The sequence below is a fragment of the Oncorhynchus clarkii genome, chromosome 4 (genome assembly GCF_045791955.1).
Source record: "Oncorhynchus clarkii lewisi isolate Uvic-CL-2024 chromosome 4, UVic_Ocla_1.0, whole genome shotgun sequence".
NCBI lineage: Eukaryota > Metazoa > Chordata > Actinopteri > Salmoniformes > Salmonidae > Oncorhynchus > Oncorhynchus clarkii.
The window spans coordinates 6,203,739-6,216,104 of NC_092150.1; the positions used below are offsets into that span (position 1 = coordinate 6,203,739).

Below are 12,366 nucleotides of genomic sequence, written 5' to 3' on the forward strand. Positions count from 1 at the left end.
AGTCTTCAGATTGGTCTGTAAGGCTGGGGGTCTGAGTAGTCTTCAGATTGCTCTTTAAGGCTGGGGGTCTGAGTATTCTTCAGATTGCTCTGTAAGGCTGGAGGTCTGAGTATTCTTCAGATTGCTCTGTAAGGCTGGGGGTGTGAGTAGTCTTCAGATTGGTCTGTAAGGCTGGGGGTCTGACTAGTCTTCAGATTGGTCTGTGAGGCTGGGGGTCTGAGTATTCTTCAGATTGGTCTGTAAGGCTGGGGGTCTGAGTAGTCTTCAGATTGGTCTGTGAGGCTGGGGGTCTGAGTAGTCTTCAGATTGGTCTGTAAGGCTGGGGGTCTGAGTAGTCTTCAGATTGCTCTTTAAGGCTGGGGGTCTGAGTATTCTTCAGATTGCTCTGTAAGGCTGGAGGTCTGAGTATTCTTCAGATTGCTCTGTAAGGCTGGGGGTGTGAGTAGTCTTCGGATTGGTCTGTAAGGCTGGGGGTCTGAGTATTCTTCAGATTGGTCTGTAAGGCTGGGGGTCTGAGTATTCTTCAGATTGGTCTGTAAGGCTGGGGGTCTGAGTGGTCTTCAGATTGGTCTGTAAGGATGGGGGTCTGAGTAGTCTTCAGATTGGTCTGTAAGGCTGGGGGTCTGAGTATTCTTCAGATTGCTCTGTAAGGCTGGGGGTCTGAGTAGTCTTCAGATTGGTCTGTAAGGCTGGGGGTCTGAGTATTCTTCAGATTGGTCTGTAAGGCTGGGGGTCTGAGTATTCTTCAGATTGGTCTGTAAGGCTGGGGGTCTGAGTATTCTTCAGATTGGTCTGTAAGGCTGGGGGTCTGAGTATTCTTCAGATTGGTCTGTAAGGCTGGGGGTCTGAGTGGTCTTCAGATTGGTCTGTAAGGCTGGGGGTCTGAGTAGTCTTCAGATTGGTCTGTAAGGCTGGGGTCTGAGTATTCTTCAGATTGCTCTGTAAGGCTGGGGGTCTGAGTAGTCTTCAGATTGGTCTGTAAGGCTGGGGGTCTGAGTAGTCTTCAGATTGGTCTGTAAGGCTGGGGGTCTGAGTATTCTTCAGATTGCTCTGTAAGGCTGGGGGTCTGAGTGGTCTTCAGATTGGTCTGTAAGGCTGGGGGTCTGAGTAGTCTTCAGATTGGTCTGTAAGGCTGGGGGTCTGAGTATTCTTCAGATTGGTCTGTGATGCTGGGGGTCTGAGTAGTCTTCAGATTGGTCTGTAAGGCTGGGGGTCTGAGTAGTCTTCAGATTGGTCTGTAAGGCTGGGGGTGTGAGTAGTCTTCAGATTGGAGGTTTTCACAAATTACCCTAACTCTATCGCTGCTGTCCAATCCGTAGCGCCTACACCCTTGGCACTGCTGTAGGTCTCAGAAGATTGGAATAAGCATTATGGCGACAATGTCTTTCCCTCTGATTGGCTTGAAATGTCATCATAATTATTACTTCCACCAATCCAAATCCTCTCAGGTCTACAGAGATGGCTAGTGAGTATAGGGGATAGGGGTTCATTTGGAATCCAGAATTCCTTACTTGCCCTTTCTATCTCCTCCTCTCCTCCTCTCCTCCTATTTTAAGTCTCCCACTCCTTACATCAACCCTCCTGATCATGGCTCCTGTGAGTCTCTGGGTTATGGGGTCCAGGGTCATGGTACCTGTGATTCTCTGGGTCCTGGGGTCCAGGGTCATGGTTCCTGTGATTCCCTCCGCTCCAGTTTGCCCTCCATCCACTCTCACCACTCAGGCTCTGACCACAGTGACAGCAGCCCTGAACGTGGACAGATCCTTAGACGTTTGTCCACCGTGACTGGGGTAAGAGGAAACAGAGAGACATTGCTCGTTGCGTGTGTGTGTGTGTGTGCGTGTGCGTGCGCGTGCGCGTGCGTGTGTGTGTTTGTGTGTGTATGTGCGTGTGTGTGTGTGTGTGTGTGTGTGTGTGTGTGTGTGTGTGTGTGTGTGTGTGTGTGTGTTTCCGTTTATAAAGTTTGTGTTGTTTGTTTAGTGTCATTTTACAGTCTTTAGTCAAACCCTGCAGCTGTTGGTTAACTACCTAATCATCTCTGTGTTATGAGTGTGTATTGACACACTCCCTGCTTGCTTCTAATTGTTGTCTGTGTGTTTCCGGAGTGTCTAGGGGTTACTTACTGTGTGTTAGCCATATATTGGGAGTGTGCAATAACATGTGCCTAAATGTAATAACCTAACCATCCGTCAATGAACAGGATCTGGGTCGTACCCTTTTTGGGATAATAAAGTATTCTGCCAGTGTACTACTGCTATGGGACTTGTCTGTCCAGATGTCTGTCAGGAGTCAAGCACTAAGCATTGAGAAACTCTGAATAATCTAATTTATATTATTTTTTTTAATTTTTTTTAAACTTGGCAAGTCAGTTAAGAACAAATTCTTATTTACAATGATGGCCAAACACTAACGACGCTGGGCCAGTTGTGCGTCTCCGTACGGGACTCCGAAATCACGGCCGGTTGTGATACAGCCCGGAATTGAACCAGGGTCTGTACTGAGATGCAGTGCCTTAGACCACTGCACCACTCGGGAGCCCTAATGCTAAGTGCTTGTCTTACCTTGATCAGTCCTTTTATCCTCTCATGGCTTGTGTTGCTGCTTCTTACCTATCTATGTTTAGTTTCCGGACTTGGTGTTGCCTGAACCAGAATCTGTGTTTAGTTTCCGGACTTGGTGTTGCCTGAACCAGAATCTGTGTTTAGTTTCCGGACTTGGTGTTGCCTGAACCAGAATCTGTGTTTAGTTTCTGGACTTGGTGTTGCCTGAACCAGAATCTGTGTTTAGTTTCCGGACTTGGTGTTGCCTGAACCAGAATTTGTGTTTAGTTTCTGGACTTGGTGTTGCCTGAACCAGAATCTGTGTTTAGTTTCCGGACTTGGTGTTGCCTGAACCAGAATCTGTGTTTAGTTTCCGGACTTGGTGTTGCCTGAACCAGAATCTGTGTTTAGTTTCCGGACTTGGTGTTGCCTGAACCAGAATCTGTGTTTAGTTTCTGGACTTGGTGTTGCCTGAACCAGAATCTATGTTTAGTTTCTGGACTTGGTGTTGCCTGAACCAGAATCTATGTTTAGTTTCTGGACTTGGTGTTGCCTGAACCAGAATCTATGTTTAGTTTCTGGACTTGGTGTTGCCTGAACCAGAATCTATGTTTAGTTTCTGGACTTGGTGTTGCCTGAACCAGAATCTATGTTTAGTTTCTGGACTTGGTGTTGCCTGAACCAGAATCTATGTTTAGTTTCTGGACTTGGTGTTGCCTGAACCAGAATCTATGTTTAGTTTCCGGACTTGGTGTTGCCTGAACCAGAATCTATGTTTAGTTTCCGGACTTGGTGTTGCCTGAACCAGAATCTGTGTTTAGTTTCCGGACTTGGTGTTGCCTGAACCAGAATCTATGTTTAGTTTCCGGACTTGGTGTTGCCTGAACCAGAATCTATGTTTAGTTTCTGGACTTGGTGTTGCCTGAACCAGAATCTATGTTTAGTTTCCGGACTTGGTGTTGCCTGAACCAGAATCTATGTTTAGTTTCTGGACTTGGTGTTGCCTGAACCAGAATCTATGTTTAGTTTCTGGACTTGGTGTTGCCTGAACCAGAATCTGTGTTTACAGGAGACGTTTGAATATGCTGAGTCTCCTTTAAGCTTGGAAAGCTGGTGAATGGCTGCTTCCTTAATGTCAAAATACGTTTGGTACATAACAAAGAATGGCGTTTCGCTGAGCAACTATCGTCATTACTGCCGTAGCGGCCGATATGTACTTCTAAAAAAAGGTCCCCCCAAAAAATGAATACCTTGTCTGGAATTTTGTGTTTTTAATCATCTTAAGTATTTTTTGGGATCCAGTACGCATTTCGCCAAGTTCTTCTGTACCTTCTGCAATGTTACATTTACGGCATTTAGCAGACGCTCTTATCCAGAACGACGGGAGCAATTAATGTTAAGTGCCGTGTTCAAGGGCACATCGATGTTTCACCTAGTCGGCTCGGGGATTCGAAACCAGCAAACTTTCTGTTACTGCCCCAACGTTCTTAACCGCTAGGCTACCTGCCGCCCTAATGGATTTAAAATACACTACCGGTCCAGAGTTTTAGAACACCTACTCATTCAAGGGTTTTTCTTTATTTTTTACTATTTTCTACATTGTACAATAATAGTGAAGACATCAAACTATGAAATAACACATATGGAATCATGTAGTAACCAAAAAAGTGTTAAACAAATCAAAAAATATTTTATCATTTGAGATTCTTCAAATAGCCACTCTTTGCCTTGGTGACAGCTTTGCACACTCTTGGCATTCTCTCAACCAGCTTCATGAGGTAGTCACCTGGTAGTCACCTCAATTAACAGGTGTGCCTTTTTAAAAGTTAATTTGTGGAATTTCTTTCCTTCTTATTTCATTTGAGCCAATCAGTTGTGTTGTGACCAGGTAGGGGTGGTATACAGAAGACAGCCCTATTTGGTAAAAGACCGAGTCCATATTCTGACAAGAACAGCTCAAACAAGCAAAGAGAAACGACAGTCCATCATTACTTTAAGACATGAAGTTCAGTCAATACGGAACATTTCAAGAAATTTGAAAGTTTCTGTAAGCGCAGTCGCAAAAACCATCAAGTGCTGTGATGAAACTGTCTCTCATGAGGACCGCCACAGGAAAGGAAGACCCAGAGTTACCTCTGCTGCAGAGGATGAGTTCATTAGAGTTAACTGTCTCTCATGAGGACCGCCACAGGAAAGGAAGACCCAGAGTTACCTCTGCTGCAGAGGGTGAGTTCATTAGAGTTAACTGGCTCTCATGAGGACCGCCACAGGAAAGGAAGACCCAGAGTTACCTCTGCTGCAGAGGATGAGTTCATTAGAGTTACCTGGCTCTCATGAGGACCGCCACAGGAAAGGAAGACCCAGAGTTACCTCTGCTGCAGAGGATGAGTTCATTAGAGTTAACTGGCTCTCATGAGGACCGCCACAGGAAAGGAAGACCCAGAGTTACCTCTGCTGCAGAGAATGAGTTCATTAGAGTTACCTGGCTCTCATGAGGACCGCCACAGGAAAGGAAGACCCAGAGTTACCTCTGCTGCAGAGGATGAGTTCATTAGAGTTAACTGGCTCTCCTGAGGACCGCCACAGGAAAGGAAGACCCAGAGTTACCTCTGCTGCAGAGGATGAGTTCATTAGAGTTACCAGCCTCAGAAATTGCAGCTCAAATAAATGCTTCACCTAGTTCAAGTAACAGACACATCTCAACATCAACTGTTCAGAAGAGACTGTATGAATCAGGCCTTCATTGTCAAAATGCTGCAAAGAAACCACTACTAAAGACACCAATAATAAGAAAAGACCTGCTTGGGCCAAGAAACACGAGCAATGGACATTAGACCAGTGGAAATTTGTCCTTTGGTCTGGAGTCCAAATTGGAGATTTTTGGTTCCAACCACCGTGTCTTTGTGAGACGCAGGGTAGGTGAACAGATGATCTCCGCATGTGTGGTTCCCACCGTAAAGCTTGCTGGTAACACTGTCTGTGATTTATTTAGAATTCAAGGCACACATAACCAGCATGGCTACCACAGCATTCTGGCAGCGATATGCCATCCCATCTGGTTTGGGCTTAGTGGGACTATCCTTTGTTTTTCAACAGGACAATGATCCAACGCACCTCCAGGCTGTGTAAGGGCTATTTTACAGAGAAGGAGAGTGATGGTGTGCTGCATCAGAGGACCTGGCCTCCACAATCCCCCGACCTCAACCAAATGGTTTGGGATAAGTTGGACCGCAGAGTGAAGGAAAAGCAGCCAACAAGTGCTCAGCATATATTGGATCTCCTTCAAGACTGTTGGAAAAGCATTCTGGGTGAAGCTGGTTAAGAGAATACCAATAGTGTGCAAAGCTGTCATCAAGGCAAAGCATGGCTATTTGAAGAATCTCAAATATAAAATCTATTTTGATTTGTTTAACAGTTTTTTTGGTTACTACATGATTCCATGTGTGTTATTTCATAGTTCTGATGTCTTCACTATTATTCTACAATGTAGAAAACAGTAAAAAATAAAGAAAAACCCTTGAAAGAATAGGTGTTCTACAACTTTTGACCGGTAGTGTACACTAAATAAAGCCCATCCTAGAAATATACACTCACTAAAAACGTACCCTATATTGTCTACTTAATCTACTAACAAAATATTATTGCATTCCATGTAGCACTGTGAAACAGACTGATATGACGTTCATACACGGTTGTAAAAATCAATGACCTTTCCTGCCGCGGGATCAGCAGACCTGTGCATGTCAGTCATGAGAGATTTTACTGGAGGTGCAGAAGAGGCGAATCATTGTACGATCTAAACCGCTGGGAAATATCTTTTCAATAACTAAAAAAAAAGATTGTATTTTCAGCGGTTTGAAGCTGCTGTACAAAACAGAAAAGTAAAAGATGAAAAAAATCAACTTAATGGTGGAGTATAGAAATAGCGCACATAAAACAGATCTACCGCTTCATAAACTTGATGAGAATGACAGATCTATAACTCATATTTCTATGTGTACTTGGTCAGGTCACCCAAAAGTAAAATGATGCAGCTTTAAGCTTGAAAAGATGGCGAATAGCAATTGGAATGGCTTCTTCCTGGGCTCGAAGGAGAATCACTATATTCACCGTCTCCTGTAAACACAGATTCTGGTTCAGGTGTTGCTAGGTTGTCTGAGTTGTTGGCAGTATGTATGGGGTTGCCATGGTGTCTGAGTTGTTGGCAATATGTATGGGGTTGCCATGGTGTCTGAGTTGTTGGCAGTATGTATGGGGTTGCCATGGTGTCTGAGTTGTTGGCAGTATGTACTGGGGTTGCCGGGGGGTGTGTTATAGAGACATGCCAGTCCCAGTATTCATCTGGTACAGGGTTGTGTTCAGTAGGCACACAATTAAACACATAGATACTATTTGAAATGCAAATGTTTGTTTTTAGTTGCAAAACATTTTGCTACGGATTGTCCTAATGAACACGACCCTGGTTTGTATGTTGTTAGTCCCTCAGCTACTGTACAGATGTAGGATCTTAATTCATTCATTCATGCAAACTTGTAGTGTATTTTTTACTTTTAATAAGGCTTCTAAAGTTTGTCATCCCCACTGACCTGATTTGCCCTGTTGCCGCAGGATTATTCTCCTGTTGTAAAAAACTGGGTCAAATTAAGATCCTCCAACTTTACCTAGTACCTCTCCCTCTCTCCCTCTCTCTCTCTCTCTCTTTCTCTCTTTCTCCCTCTCTCCCTCTCTCCCTCTCTCCCTCTCTCTCTCTCTCTCTCTTTCTCTCTTTCTCTCTTTCTCCCTCTCTCCCTCTCTCCCTCTCTCCCTCTCTCTCTCTCTCTCTCTCTCTTTCTCTCCCTCTCTCCCTCTCTCACAACCCGGTTGGTCCCTCTCTCCCTCTCTCTCTCTCTCTCTCTTTCTCTCTTTCTCCCTCTCTCCCTCTCTCCCTCTCTCCCTCTCTCTCTCTCTCTCTCTTTCTCTTCCTCTCTCCCTCTCTCACAACCCGGTTGGTCCCTCTCTCCCTCTCTCTCTCTCTCTCTCTCTCTCCCTCTCTCCCTCTCTCCCTCTCTCACTGCCCGGTTGGTCCCTCTCTCCCTCTCTCACTGCCCGGTTGGTTCCTCTCTCCCTCTCTCCCTCTCTCTCTCTCTCTCTCTCTCTCTCCCTCTCTCCCTCTCTCCCTCTCTCACTGCCCGATTGGTCCCTCTCTCCCTCTCTCACTGCCCGGTTGGTTCCTCTCTCCCTCTCTCCCTCTCTCACTGCCCGGTTGGTTCCCCTCTCCCTCTCTCCCTCTCTCACTGCCGGTTGGTTCCTCTCTCCCTCTCTCACTGCCCGGTTGGTCCCTCTCTCCCTCTCTCACTGCCCGGTTGGTTCCTCTCTCCCTCTCTCACTGCCCGGTTGGTTCCTCTCTCCCTCTCTCACTGCCCGGTTGGTTCCTCTCTCCCTCTCTCACTGCCCGGTTGGTTCCTTCCTCCACAGATGTGGAGAAAAAGGGCTCTGTTCCTGAAGCATCGCTCCAGGGTATGGCATGGTAAACCACGGGCTTGGTGTGATGTTACGTTATATACTGTATGGTAAACCACAGGCTTGGTGTGATGTTACGTTATATAACGTATGGTAAACAGGCTTGGTGTGACACTATACCGTACGGCAGTGTTTCTTCACCCTGGTCCTGGTAACCCGAAGAGGGTGGACATTGTAGTGTTTTTTCCCTCGTATTAACACACCTGATTCCACTAATGATGATGAGCTGATTATTTGAATGGCGTGTGTGTGGGTGCTAGGGAAAACACTCAAGCCCCTTTGGGTCCTCACGACCAGGGTTGTAAAGCATGTCCTGTGTAATATAATGTTTGTGTCATCATCATTGCAAATCAACTGCATTATACTTAATAAAACATAAAAAACACTTCAACTTCAACCAGTAAAACGGCTCTTTGGCTAGTTTTTGCTACAGCCTATATCAATGAGCGTTAGCATTCTAGCTAACTGCCGCTGCATCCGAAATAGGTATTTTGCAAAGATCACAACCAAATATAATCTTAGCGACTGTCCGAGCAAGAATCAAAACATAAACACACACAAAACATAAACACATAAACACAAAACATAACGTAAGAGTATGACGAACCAAAAAAAGTGATTTTGTTTAGAAGTAATAACATAAATCTCAGGCTGTTGAACGATGACGCAGATTTATGATGACTTTCTTACTAGTCCGCCAAGAGTCACGTGAATCTGATTTTTTAAAAACCTTTATTTAAGAACAAACTCTTATTTTCAATGACAGTGGGATGACTACTTTGTTCAGGGGCAGAAGGACAGATTTTCTACCTTGGCAGCTCGGGGATTCGATCTTGCAACTTTTCGTTTACTAGTCCGACACTCTAACCACTAGGCTACGCTGCCGCCTCATGGCAATGTGTCTGCTGTAGATATATTACCCTGTGGTAGATTGTAGTATGTGATGGGTTGTGCCTGGCAATGTTCCCTCTCATGTTTTCGTCACTGACAACTTCCAGCGGGTTTACTGTCAACACTGATGCTGTACCTGCTTTAATTTATAGGTTTACTGTCAACACTGAGGCTGTACCTGCTTTAATTTATAGTTTTACTGTCAACACTGAGGCTGTACCTGCTTTAAGTTACAGGTTTACTGTCAACACTGATGCTCTACCTGCTTTAATTTAGAGTTTTACTGTCAACACTGATGCTGTACCTGCTTTAAGTTACAGTTTTACTGTGAACACTGAGGCTGTACCCGCTTTAAGTTACAGTTTTACTGTCAACACTGAGGCTGTACCTGCTTTAAGTTACAGGTTTACTGTCAACACTGATGCTCTACCTGCTTTAATTTAGAGTTTTACTGTCAACACTGATGCTGTACCTGCTTTAAGTTACAGTTTTACTGTCAACACTGATGCTGTACCTGCTTTAAGTTACAGTTTTACTGTCAACACTGATGCTGTACCTGCTTTAATTTAGAGTTTTACTGTGAACACTGAGGCTCTACCTGCTTTAAGTTACAGTTTTACTGTCAACACTGATGCTGTACCAGCTTTAAGTTACAGTTTTACTGTCAACACTGATGCTGTACCAGCTTTAAGTTACAGTTTTACTGTCAACACTGATGCTGTACCAGCTTTAAGTTACAGTTTTACTGTCAACACTGATGCTGTACCAGCTTTAAGTTACAGTTTTACTGTCAACACTGAGGCTGTACCAGCTTTAACTTACAGTATTACTGTGAACACTGATGCTGTAGCTGCTTTAAGTTACAGTTTTACTGTGAACACTGAGGCTGTACCTGCTTTAAGTTACAGTTTTACTGTGAACACTGAGACTGTACCTGCTTTAAGTTACAGTTTTACTGTCAACACTGATGCTGTACCAGCTTTAAGTTACAGTTTTACTGTCAACACTGATGCTGTACCTGCTTTAAGTTACAGTTTTACTGTGAACACTGAGGCTGTACCCGCTTTAAGTTACAGTTTTACTGTCAACACTGATGCTGTACCTGCTTTAAGTTACAGTTTTACTGTGAACACTGAGACTGTACCTGCTTTAAGTTACAGTTTTACTGTGAACACTGAGGCTGTACCCGCTTTAAGTTACAGTTTTACTGTCAACACTGATGCTGTACCTGCTTTAAGTTACAGTTTTACTGTGAACACTGATGCTGTACCTGCTTTAAGTTACAGTTTTACTGTGAACACTGAGGCTGTACCCGCTTTAAGTTACAGTTTTACTGTCAACACTGTGGCTGTACCTGCTTTAAGTTACAGTTTTACTGTGAACACTGAGACTGTACCTGCTTTAAGTTACAGTTTTACTGTCAACACTGAGGCTGTACCTGCTTTAAGTTACAGTTTTACTGTCAACACTGATGCTGTACCTGCTTTAAGTTACAGTTTTACTGTGAACACTGAGACTGTACCTGCTTTAAGTTACAGTTTTTACTGTCAACACTGAGGCTGTACCTGCTTTAAGTTACAGTTTTACTGTGAACACTGAGGCTGAACCTGCTTTAAGGTACAGTTTTACTGTGAACACTGAGGCTGTACCCGCTTTAAGTTACAGTTTTACTGTCAACACTGAGGCTGTACCTGCTTTAAGTTACAGGTTTACTGTCAACACTGATGCTCTACCTGCTTTAAGTTACAGTTTTACTGTCAACACTGATGCTGTACCTGCTTTAAGTTACAGTTTTACTGTCAACACTGATGCTGTACCAGCTTTAAGTTACAGTTTTACTGTCAACACTGAGACTGTACCTGCTTTAAGTTACAGTTTTACTGTCAACACTGAGGCTGTACCTGCTTTAAGTTACAGTTTTACTGTCAACACTGATGCTGTACCTGCTTTAAGTTACAGTTTTACTGTGAACACTGAGACTGTACCTGCTTTAAGTTACAGTTTTTACTGTCAACACTGAGGCTGTACCTGCTTTAAGTTACAGTTTTACTGTGAACACTGAGGCTGAACCTGCTTTAAGGTACAGTTTTACTGTGAACACTGAGGCTGTACCCGCTTTAAGTTACAGTTTTACTGTCAACACTGAGGCTGTACCTGCTTTAAGTTACAGGTTTACTGTCAACACTGATGCTCTACCTGCTTTAAGTTACAGTTTTACTGTCAACACTGATGCTGTACCAGCTTTAAGTTACAGTTTTACTGTCAACACTGATGCTGTACCAGCTTTAAGTTACAGTTTTACTGTCAACACTGATGCTGTACCAGCTTTAAGTTACAGTTTTACTGTCAACACTGATGCTGTACCAGCTTTAAGTTACAGTTTTACTGTCAACACTGAGGCTGTACCAGCTTTAAGTTACAGTTTTACTGTGAACACTGAGGCTCTACCTGCTTTAAGTTACAGTTGTACTGTCAACACTGATGCTGTACCAGCTTTAAGTTACAGTTTTACTGTCAACACTGATGCTGTACCAGCTTTAAGTTACAGTTTTACTGTCAACACTGATGCTGTACCAGCTTTAAGTTACAGTTTTACTGTCAACACTGATGCTGTACCAGCTTTAAGTTACAGTTTTACTGTCAACACTGAGGCTGTACCAGCTTTAAGTTACAGTTTTACTGTGAACACTGATGCTGTAGCTGCTTTAAGTTACAGTTTTACTGTGAACACTGAGGCTGTACCTGCTTTAAGTTACAGTTTTACTGTGAACACTGAGACTGTACCTGCTTTAAGTTACAGTTTTACTGTCAACACTGATGCTGTACCAGCTTTAAGTTACAGTTTTACTGTCAACACTGATGCTGTACCTGCTTTAAGTTACAGTTTTACTGTGAACACTGAGGCTGTACCCGCTTTAAGTTACAGTTTTACTGTCAACACTGATGCTGTACCTGCTTTAAGTTACAGTTTTACTGTGAACACTGATGCTGTACCTGCTTTAAGTTACAGTTTTACTGTGAACACTGAGGCTGTACCCGCTTTAAGTTACAGTTTTACTGTCAACACTGTGGCTGTACCTGCTTTAAGTTACAGTTTTACTGTAAACACTGAGACTGTACCTGCTTTAAGTTACAGTTTTACTGTCAACACTGAGGCTGTACCTGCTTTAAGTTACAGTTTTACTGTCAACACTGATGCTGTACCTGCTTTAAGTTACAGTTTTACTGTGAACACTGAGGCTGTACCTGCTTTAAGTTACAGTTTTACTGTGAACACTGAGACTGTACCTGCTTTAAGTTACAGTTTTACTGTCAACACTGATGCTGTACCAGCTTTAAGTTACAGTTTTACTGTGAACACTGATGCTGTACCTGCTTTAAGTTACAGTTTTACTGTGAACACTGAGGCTGTACCCGCTTTAAGTTACAGTTTTAC

General features: G+C 43.6%; 1 protein-coding gene across 4 annotated transcripts in view; it reads left to right on the top strand.

The window, feature by feature from the left end:
- LOC139406340 (anoctamin 5a) overlaps window positions 1-12,366 on the top strand; it is an 83,113-nt gene that overhangs the window by 17,688 nt on the left and 53,059 nt on the right. For 2 of the 4 annotated variants that reach the window (XM_071148846.1, XM_071148845.1), the window contains exon 1: window positions 7,992-8,036. The exons of the other annotated variants lie outside the window; for them this stretch is intronic. In XM_071148846.1, coding sequence (XP_071004947.1) covers window positions 7,995-8,036 — 42 coding nt within the window. In that variant the 5' untranslated portion in view covers window positions 7,992-7,994. Of the gene's footprint in view, window positions 1-7,991; window positions 8,037-12,366 lie in introns of those variants that run through there. 4 annotated transcript variants of the gene reach the window in all.